At 43.4% G+C, this 11,373-nt stretch overlaps 1 protein-coding gene across 1 annotated transcript in view; it reads right to left on the reverse strand.

The window, feature by feature from the left end:
- LOC129707180 (tumor necrosis factor receptor superfamily member 5-like) overlaps positions 1–11,373 on the reverse strand; it is an 80,210-nt gene that overhangs the window by 36,456 nt on the left and 32,381 nt on the right. The window contains exon 2 of the mRNA XM_055651986.1: positions 10,625–10,709. Within this exon, the coding sequence (XP_055507961.1) occupies positions 10,625–10,709 (85 nt within the window). The remainder of the gene's footprint in view (positions 1–10,624; positions 10,710–11,373) is intronic.

Below are 11,373 nucleotides of genomic sequence, written 5' to 3' on the forward strand. Positions count from 1 at the left end.
TCAACCATTCCTCAGCCCACCTGGTTACTCGATCCAGATCCTGCCGCAATCTTTCACAACCATCTTCACTATCTGCAAAATCACCCACTTTTGTATCGTCAGCAAACTTGCTAATCTTGCCCTGTATGTTCTCATCCAAATCATTGATGTAGTTGACTCACAGTAACGGGCCCAGCACCAAACCCTGAGGCACACCACTTGTCACAGGCCTCCAGTCCGAGAAGCAACCTTCCACCATCACCCTCTGCTAATGTAAATCCTGGCCAAAAAGGAGCAGGAATAGAACAAAATTTAGCAGAGGATTCATTCATTGTACGGCCATTTTGGTATAGTCTGCGTTTCTGTGTATAATAAAACAAGCTGCTGACTGGTGCCAGTAAGTCTAGGTCCCAGATCAATGTTGCAGATAAGAAATGTATGAGTATTTCTTCAATTGAAAGAAGGAATGAGATTTTTGCAGAGGACAACCAAAGTAGTATCTATGCATGAAGTTGATTGGATTACTGCACACGAATTGTAAATGATGTAAATAATGTTGTGAGACAGTTACCCTGCTGTTTGTTGATTGGTCAAAGTGTTAAGCCCTGGCAGGTAGTGTTCCAGGGTAAATGTTGCATTATTCAGTTAAGTTAGCTTCCTTCCAGAAGCTTTTCCTGGAAATAATGTATAGGAGACTCTGTTATTGGTTTTGGGGGAACTGTCAATAATGTACTGATGTAATTAATATGTTTGATTGGATTGTAAAGAGACCACCCCTATGTAGTTCGGCCCCTCAAGGTTCATGGACCTATAAAAGGTGGCTCCATCTTAATTCAAGGTCGATCTTCTGGAAGTGCACTTGGGACTGTGTGACCTCTTGGAGTGTTTCTGCTTGCATGAGGCCAGGCAGAGACAAGGATCGAACCCACGGTGGTTTAGGCATCGTATCAGGGAATTTGCTGTTCCATCTAAAAATAAAGAATAGTTGTTCCAGTGCTTGACTGAACTAGACTGGGGGGGTAATCTTGAGAAGAGCATATTTACACTTCCTTCCAATTTGCTATCCAGCTATCTCTCCTTGGATCCTCGATAGCTGAATTGTCATTGCCAAAGATTTTCCCTGACTTCAGCTTGTGACCCATGATGGTATTAAGCCCTTGCCACAAACACTTGACACCCACTTGATTCAATTGAGCTTCCAGCTTGTTTTGTCAGTCTCTCTTAGCATCCATGATATGCTTACGTGACCTTCTTGTACAGTGCTGGAATATTCTTCCCAAACCCCTTCGATCTGGACTTTTGCAGAATGAATCTCCCTGTTCATTCAAGGTTTTGGGTTTGGATAGATCTTGATTATCTTTGTCGGGAAGCAGTTGTCAATGCAATTCCAGAACTCATTCAACCTGGATGTTGTCTGTTGTGATTTGACACATTGAGAAATGTAGGGGCTTTAGGCACTTTAACACACCCCATGTACTGTAAGTATTGTAGGTGGTTGAAATAATAGGTTGTAATTCACAAAGCGGATGGTTATAAAACTAATTAAATTTCTCATTCAGTCAAATCATGCCTACGCCAAGATTTAATGCAATTGATGTTTCCCGGTGCACATCTGTCTGGACTGTGATCTCTCTGTGCAGATGCTGGTTTACAAAGAAAACTGGCTGCATCAAGTAGAGATGAAGTAGAGATGGTTGAACGTTTCAATCTACAGGTACGCCATAGAATCTGCAGGTACAGGTACGCCATATCTACAGGTACTCCATAGAAAGCATCTTATCGGGATGCATCGCAGCCTGGTTTAGAAACAGCTTCATCCAAGGCCACTAGAAATTGCAGAGTATGGATGTAGCTCAGATTGTGCGTGGTCTTAAACTGGGCTCCCTTCTGATGAAAGGACGTAACCAGCCTCCCTTCTATTGACTCCATCTACACTTCACGCTGCCTTGGCAAGGCCGCCAGCATAATCAAGGACCAGTCTCATAATGGTCACTCCCTCTTCTCCCCTCTCCCATCAGGGAAGACGCAGGGAACTTTGAAATCACATGAAATGAAATGAAATGAAATGATTCAATTTATTGTCATTGTCAGTGTACAGTACAGAGACAACGAAATGCATTTTTAGCATCTCCCTTGAAAGGGAGACACAGGGCGTCGCGGTGTGCCCGCGCCTGCCGCCGTAACATACCTCCAGATTCAGGATATTCACAAAATGCTGGAGTAACTCAGTGGGGCAGACAGCATCTCTGGAGAGGTTTGGGTGACGTTTCGGGTTGAGACCCTTCTTCAGACTTCAGACTTGCCAAGGCAATCTGAAGAAGGGTCTCGACCTGAAACGTCACCCATTCCTTCCCTCCAGAGGTGCTGCCTACCCCACTGAGTTACTCCAGCATTTTGTATCTATCTTCGGTTTAAACCAGCATCTGCAGTTCCTTCCTCCAGAGTCAGGGACGGTTTCTTTCGGGCTGTTATCAGGCAACAGAAAAGTTAACTAGAGGGCAGTCCTGACCTCTAATCTACCACATTGGAGACCTTTGAACTAACTTTAATCGGACTTTAGCAGATTAAAGTGTTATATCTTTGCACTAAATGCTGTACCCTGTGTCCTTTATCTGTGCTCTGTGGTCACAGGGAGAACATACAAACTCCGTACAGGCAGCACCTGTAATCGGGATCGAACCCGGGTCTCTGGCACTGTAAGCCCTCTAAGGCAGCGTCCCTATCGCTGTGTCACCGCGCCGCCCAAAGTATTTTCTTTGACTAGATAGTTCGCAATCAAAAGCGTTTCGCTGTATGATGATGTGGGTTGGGGCCTTCTTCACATCTCTTTGTGCTCATTGCTCCAATTGAAGGACAAGATTGACATGGCTCGTGTCTGCTGCAGGTCTGTCGATGTTCATGATACTTAATGATGACAATACTTTATTGTCACTTGGTCCTAGCTAGGCACAGTGAAATTCTTTGGGGGTTTTTTTTGTTAAAGTCCTCAGCCATTTCCACATTCCCCATTAAAATTAAATTATCCCCCCTTTGTTTGCAAGGAACCCACACTTGCATTCACTATTTTATTTCCTTTTTACACATTTGTAGCTGTTCGTAAAGCATTGATGGGTTACAAGAGGAGGTTGGAGACCCCAGGAGCAGCCGAGAGGGAGAATGATGTCCCATGTAGCAACCGAAAGGGAGACCCATGATGGGAAGAGCAGTTTAATGATATAAGATACATTTATTTGTCACATGTACCAATTGGTACAGTAATGACTAGCCCATTGCAGCAGAGGTTAATACTGTGCAGCCCACAGCCTTCATAACATGTGCATTTAGGCATGGCCATGTGATTGACCTCTGCGTGCCCCATTGACAGGGGGCAACATCCACTGGTCACACAGTTATGAGGTGAAAACAAGCTGAAATAATTCTGGTTCCGAAAATCAAACCACTGGCTTCAGTTTTCAATATTGACACCCACTTCCCCAAATGGAAAATGTTTTCTACCTCATACAAACACTGGCCTCGTCCTCAGGAGTGTACAGTTCATGAGAAGGAAACGTAAATTTGGGAAGTGCAACCAGCTCCAATCTTTACACTTCACTCCTATTTTGCAGTGATGCATTCGAGTGGGATTAATGAGGGACATTGTGCAGTAAATGGCAGAAATGTAAAGGGCATGAAGGAATAGATGGCCAGCTCTTTGCTGGTCTATGCACAGATGAAGCTATAGTTCCTATCATAATATACATAGATGATAGATGAGAGGTCTGGCTGTATTATCAGAGCAGTGAATGGCAAGGAAGATATGGTAAATCTTAACAGAATAAACTTGAGGCCTCAAGTATACGGTATTTAATTCCAGGCTACCATACTTTAAGATAATTCAGGACTTGTGCAGTAAAGAAAACAAACTGTGTAGGAAGAAACTGCAAATGCTGGTTTACATCGAAGATAGCACAAAATGCTGGAGTAACTCAGTGTGGCAGGCAGCATCTCTGGAGAGAAGAAAAAAGTGGCATATCGAGTCGAGAACCTTCTTCAGTCGCACCCCGAAATGTCACCCATTCCTTCTCTCCAGAGATGCTGCCTGTCCCGCTGATTTAATCCAGCATTTTGTGTCTACCAAGGAAAACAAACTCCCTGGAATGGTAGCAGTTTTGGGGGAGAGATTGGAGAAGTGAACACAATTCTCATCATGGCATTGATTGATATTTCTTAGAGACATCCAGCACAAACAAGGCCATTCAGCCCACCCTGTCCATGCTGACCATCAAGTAACCATCTCAACTAATCCCATTCACCAGCATTCACAAGCAGATGCAATAACAGCTTTTATAAGATTTTTGGACAGGCACAGGGAGAGGAAAGGTTTGTCGGGAAATGTGTCAAACATAGGCAACTGCCATGATGCAGGGGTTGCATGTACATGTAACTTCCCACCAGTAATCAAACAACCTGATGGTCTGCAAATATTGTAGCTGTCAGTTCAGGACAAGAGGCCATAAGAGATAATAGAGAATAGACAATAGCTGCAGCAGTAGGCCATTCGGCCCATCGAGCCAGCAACGCCATTCAATGTGATCATGGCTGATCATCCCATTTCCTTTGGAAACTGACAAGGCAATCCCTTCTTTGGTAATTAGAACACTTTCCCTTCTGCCTGCATTCGTTTTCAACTCCCTGTGAATTGTACAATATGCTTACCTTGAAAGAGTAAGTTATTAATTGATTGTTGTCATATTTAAGCTTTCCTGTTGTAAAAAGCCAATTGTAATGCATGATGGGATTTGGACAACTCCCATCATGACAAGGGTTTTTTTTAACTTAAGTTGAATAATTCACAGCTCTCTTGCAAGGTTTTTCATGCAAGTTGAAGAGGTTAGTCAGATAAGAAGGGGCTCAGAGGATGCCATTTGGGATGATTGGCTTTAGGCAAAGAGTGAAAAACTCCATATTTGGAGGTGGCTGATGGTTTTTGTACATTACATCATGCAATTAGTTTTATATCTGTACGTATACAAACTTGCGTTTTCTGGTATTTATTTGTGTGTGCTGCTGGAGATTCAGATGTGAAACTGTTGGCTCTGGGTCTCCAAGTCCACACCCGTCAGACGTTAAATTAAAGCTTTGTATTGGCTTAAGAATTTGTACTATGTCTATCTTTTTCAGTGAACTTTTCCAACCTTAAATATTTGAAATACTGTAGTTGCATTGCTTTTAGCCTTCATGAAAATGTTGATCGAGGCTTTTGATGAGAATTATGAACAATATTGATAAAATGAGATCTCGCTGGCCCTCCACTCAGCTCTGGACCACTTGGACAACAAAAACTCATATGTCAGGCTGTTATTCATCGATTACAGCTCGGCATTTAACACAATCATCCCCTCCAAGCTGGTTACCAAACTCGCAGAACTGGGTCTCTGCGCATCCCTCTGCAATTGGATACTCGACTTCCTCATTCACAGACCACAGCAAAGATCTTAGAGCAGAGCAAGATGGGCTACTCCTGCGAAATACAATGGGCTGACGTGTAGTACGCTATGGAGGGGATCCTCGGCATTTTTCCCCGCCCATTTTAGTAACCGGAGCCTACCTGACCCGACCCGACTCGCAGTGTAATCAATGTTGCGGGGCAACAGTTTGTGTGTGTGATATAGGGTTAGATTCATAATTCTGTCAGTTCATACTTCTTGTCAAGAATAAAATTTGACTCTGGTAATTGTCTTTTTTAATGTTTTTTAAATCATTTATTTTTAAATGGCTCACAAGCAGTGTTTGAGTTGATTTTGTAGTAACCGGAACCGACCCGACCCTCGCAGGGTAATTGACATTACGGGGGAAGTTTTTGTGTGTGATATAGGGTTAGATTCATAATTCTGTTACTTCATAATTCTGTTGTGACACCTTCCTGTTTCTCAGCGTCCATATCGCTGCTGATATCTCCTGGACGGACAACACGACAGCAGTCATCAAGAAGGCTCAGCAGCGGCTGCACTTCCTGAGGGTCCTCAGGAAGCACAATCTGGACTCTAACCTGCTGCTGACCTTCTACCGCTCGTCCATCGAGAGCCTGCTGACATACTGCATTACAGCATGGTATGGCAGCTGCACCATGGCAGACAGGGAGAGGCTTCAGAGGGTAACCAGGACAGCGCAGAGGATCATTGGCTGCCCTCTCCCCTCCCTGATGGACATCTACACCTCCCGCTGCCTTAGCAGGGCAAAGAAGATCATCAAAGACAGCTCCCACCCTGCGTTTGGACTGTTCGACCTGCTGCCCTCTGGAAGGCGCTATAGGTGCATCAAATCCAGGACAAACAGACTCAGGAATAGTTGCTTTCCGAGAATTATAACTACTATAAATTCAAATTCACACATGCACTGACTACACCGCCCAACACGGACTTCCATCTGTATATATGTATGTAGCGCTGCAGAAATTGTGCACCTATTCCAACCCCCATCTCCCTTCTGTTTTTTGTTTTTTCTGTTTCTTGTTTTTTGTGCTAAATTGTATGTACGCACTGAGTACGAGCAACTTTCAGTTTCACTGTACATGTATAGTGACAATAAATGGCATATCTATCTAAGTTTGTGTGTGTGATATAGGGTTAGATTCATAATTCTGTTAGTTCATAATTCTGTTAATTCTTGTTAAAGAATAAAATGTTTATAAACACACATACATGAATGTGATACAAATGTATATAATCATATAACACACACAATTATATTTCTTCTGATCCAATGATGAACTTTATTTCAGACTAGACAAGGGACATTAAATAAGAAACATTATAAACCTCCCCGCAACTTCACACACATTAGGCCTTATCCCCACCCCGGCACTCCCTCGCCTGCCCCCCCGGCACTCCCTCGCCTGCCCCCACACTACAATGTCTCCCCCCCTCCTATGCCCCTCTCCTCGCTGCCCCAGGCCGCGCACTCCCTCTCCCCGGGCCGCACACTCCTTCTCCCCGCTGCGGAAACAAAGATCCGATCTTTGGCCGGAAGCAAGATGGCGGAGCAAGATGGCGGAACAAGATGGCGGGGACTGGTCGCTAAAATGGGTCCTATAATCACACATGAATCCGCCAATGAGCGTACTACACGTTTGCGTGAGAGTAACCCATCTTGCTCTGCTCTAAGATCTTTGGACCAGTCTGTTCGTATTGGTGGAAATGGGCCAGCCTCGATAACAATCAGCACGGGAGTACCTCAAGGCTGCGTGCTCAGCCCCCTGCTGTACTCACTCTATACTCATGACTGCATAGATAATCACTGTGCGAACTCCATCATCAAGTTCGCTGACAACACCACTGCTGTGGGACGTATCACTGATGGGGATGAGTTAGAGTATAGAAGAGAGATCAAGCAACTGTCCATATGGTGCCAGCGCAATAACCTGGCCCTCAACACCAGCAAAACCAAGGAACTGATTGTGGACTTTGGAAGAAGTAGGAGGGGAACCCACAGCCCCATTTGGTTGAAAGGGTCAAGAGCTTCAAATTCCTGGGCATGCACATCTCTGAAGATCTTTCCTGGTCCGAGAACACTAATGCAATTATCAAGAAAGCTCATCAGCACCTCTACTTCCTGAGAAGATTACGGAGTGTCGGTTTGTCAAGGAAGACTCTCTCTAACTTTTACAGGTGCACAGTAGAGAGCATGCTGAGTGGTTACATCGTGGCTTGGTTCGGCAATTTGAGCGCTGTGGAGAGGAAAAGACTACAAAAAATAGTAAACACTGCCCAGTCCATCATCGGCTCTGATCTTCCTTTCATCGAGGGGATTTATCGTAGTAGCTGCCTCAAAAAGGCTGGCAGTACGTTCAAAGACCCACACCATCCTGGCCACACACTCATCTCCCTGCTACCTTCAGGTAGAAGGTACAGGAGCCTGAAGACTGCAACAACCAGGTTCAGGAATAGCTACTTCCCCACAGCCATCAGGCTATTAAACCTGGCTCGGACAAAACTCTGATTATTATGAACCCATTTTCTGTTATTTGCACTTTATCAGTTATCAGTGTATATATTTCTATTATGGTATATGGACACATTTATCTGTTTTGTAGTCAATGCCTAATATGTTCTGTGTGCAAGGATGCAAGAATTTCATTGTCCTATACAGGGAAACGTGAAAAAGGAGCTCAATTGTTACACATTTTTAAAACCTTTCGTAATCCGCTTGTGTGATCCAGTGTCAGTTTCAATCCAGTATCGGTCCATTTTTATCTACATTAATTTTGTTTATAAGCCAGCTTTGGTGCTGTGATTCACCAATCAAGCTAAATTTCACATTTCAAAAATACCATTGCAACCAGCTTGTTTATTAACACTTGATCATGAGTTTTAGATTTCTTTCTCTTATTCTCGGTTTTCATTTTCTACATCATTCATTTTTTGCAAAGGGAGCAGGATATTTTTTGCAGAATTAAATAAACTATAGGGGACGGCACAGTGGCGCAGCTGTAGAGTTGGAGCCTCATAGTGCTTACAGCACCAGAGACCCAGGTTCGATCCCGACTACAGGCACTGTCTGTACGCAATTTGTTCGTTCTCTCCGTGACCTGCATGGATTTTCTCTGAGATCTTCAGTTTCCTCTCACACTCCAAAGACGTACAGGTTTGTAGGTTAATTGGCTTGGTATAAATGTAAAATTGCCTCTAGTGTGTGTGAAGGATAGTGTTGATGTGCGGGGATCGCTGGTCGGCGCGGGCTCGGTGGGCCTAAAGGCCTGTTTCCGCGCTGTATCTCTGAACTAAATGAACTAAATAACATATTAAATTTTACCAATCCAGTGAATTCCTTGACTGAAGATGACTGTACAGATGGTTTGCTGAGTTTAGCACTCTTCAATGAGAGGACCATCTGTTTTGTTTTAATACAATGAGGCACAGCAAAATGTTCCCATTCTCTTGGCTGAACTGAATATAAATCATGGCAAGCTTCCCATTTCAGAATTCCCTTCCCATTTCACATGTGGGGCCATTGTCATTGAGAGGAAAACATCCTAAAAGAACGCATCTCCACTTATCACATGGGATTCAGCAGGAAATGGGAGTTTGTTATCGGGTAATTGCGATATGGACTGTGTTCCAGAAACATGCTCCTCCAGAGTCGATCTGTTCGTGTGATTCAGGAAGTGCAGCAAAGGTGCAAAAGACGGGTCCCCGTAAAGGGAGAGAGCACTTTGGCTATCCTTTGAGAAAAGATTAAGCAAAGAAGGACTACGCTGTGTAAACATAGAAAATAGGTGCAGGAGGAGGCCATTCGGCCCAGCACCGCCATTCATTATGATCATGGCTGAGCGTCCCCAATCAATAACCCGTGCCTGCCTTCTCCCCATATCCCTTGATTCCACTAGCCCCTACAGCTCTATCTAGCTCTCTCTTAAATCCATCCCGTGATTTGCCCTCCACTGCCCTCTGTGGCAGGGAATTCCATAAATTCACAACTCTCTTGGCGAAAAAGTTTTTTCTCACCTCAGACTTAAATGGCTTCCCCTTTATTCTAAGACTGTGGCCACTGGTTCTGGACTCGCCCAACATTGGGAACAGTTGGGTAGAGTTTAGAAGAATGAGAAGTGATCTCATTGATACGGGGATGGACAAGCTCTTCTAGCTGAGATGTCTATCACTAGAAAGAACCATCTCTCAGAAAAATAAGTTAGGCAATCAGTTCTGAACTGAGAACAAATGCAATGCAGGAGTAGAGAAACTCTTCTCTAGAGGGTTTAGAAGTTGCAGAGTATATTCAAGACAGAAGTCAAATATTATGGGAATGAAACGAGAGGGTTTGCACAGAACTTTTCTTCTTTCTTTCCCTTTTTTCCTTTTCCCTTTCTTTCCCTTTTTCCTTTTTTCCGACTTAGTTATTAGTTTATAAAATGTTAAATTTGAAGCAGCATGAAAATTGTATAATTGTTATGTCGTTTACTTTCTTCTTGTACAATTGCTTCTAATAAAATAAATATTTATTTATTTAAAAAAATGAAAATGCTAGTGAGGTGAACGCTCGCTCTCATTGAATGGTGAGCAGGCCTGATGGGCCAAATGGCCTACACCTGCATCTGCTTCTAATCTTCTTACATTCAGCTGGTCCTCTTCACTTCTGCTCTCTAATTTATACCTTTTAACTTTGCACAGTACAGTCTGAAATATATGACCATTGCCGTCTCCACAGACCCACAGAGCATTTTCGGCATTTCCTGTTTAAATTTCGCACCTGAAGTGGTCTTTGTTCCAAATTTGAAACCACCCTTCTTTCTCACAGTTCTTAAGCCAATCTTATTTTTCATGTTTCATGTTTTGTTTCTCCTGCCAATCTCATTGTAGTTAAAATCCACATTTCTATTGTTTTAGTTTTAGAGATGGAGCAAGGAAACAGGCCCTACAGCCCACCTAATTCCATGCTGACCCATACACTCTCCTCCTACACACTCTAGGGACAATTTACAATTATGCCAAGACAATCAACCTACAAAGCTGTACATCATTGGAGTATGGGAGGCTCCCGGAGAAAGCCCACGCAGGTCACGGGGGGAACGTACAAACTCCGTGCAGACAGCACCCGTAGTCAGGACTCTGGCGCTGTAAGGCGGCAACTCTGCTGCTGCATCACCATGCCGCCCATTAGAGGTACTTACCAGGACCACATTTGAAGCAACATCGGCCTTCCTTTAGGTACTGGGTCTCATTGTCACAATTGTTTGAGGAAGCACAAAGGCAAAACTGAAAATCAAACACAAACACAAAATGGTCAGAACATGGAGTTGGGCTTCTTCATGCACCTTAATGAAAATCAGCCCCTGTTGAAAGTCAACCACTGAAAGCACATGCATTGACAAAAGACTATCACTGAATAAAATGAAAGGCATTGTGAGGCAATGTGAGGCTGTTAAATGCATCGTGTCTGTCAGGTTTTGGTTGGGCTTGTAATTTAATCACAAGCACATAGCAGTTCAAGTTATTCCTTTCAAGTGTATATTCAAATCCACTTTCTAGCTGACCAATGCATGGTTTTACAACTGTATTGCATTGATTCATAGCATCTTTCAGTCTTCTAGAGCCTAGAAGAGAACCACAGCCTGTTCATTCTTTCCTGTCATATATAATCTCTTAGTTCTAACGGTATTGCACAAACTATTTTGCACCTTTTCTAGTTCCCTATAACGTAGAAAGCAGAACAGTACTGCCACTGTGTTCTAACCAAGGTTCCACACAAGTTTCACATTCCTTCTCGTCATTTCAATTTTATCCCCCTGTGATTGCATTCTTAAAGCTGAAAAAATGATATTTCAGTCAAAAACTGAGATAACAGTAAATATTCTTTTTTTTGGAGAGATTTATGTTTCCTTATACAGTTATCTCTCATGTAGCTGACATACCACACCGC

Source organism: Leucoraja erinacea, chromosome 21 (genome assembly GCF_028641065.1).
Source record: "Leucoraja erinacea ecotype New England chromosome 21, Leri_hhj_1, whole genome shotgun sequence".
Classification (NCBI taxonomy): domain Eukaryota; kingdom Metazoa; phylum Chordata; class Chondrichthyes; order Rajiformes; family Rajidae; genus Leucoraja; species Leucoraja erinaceus.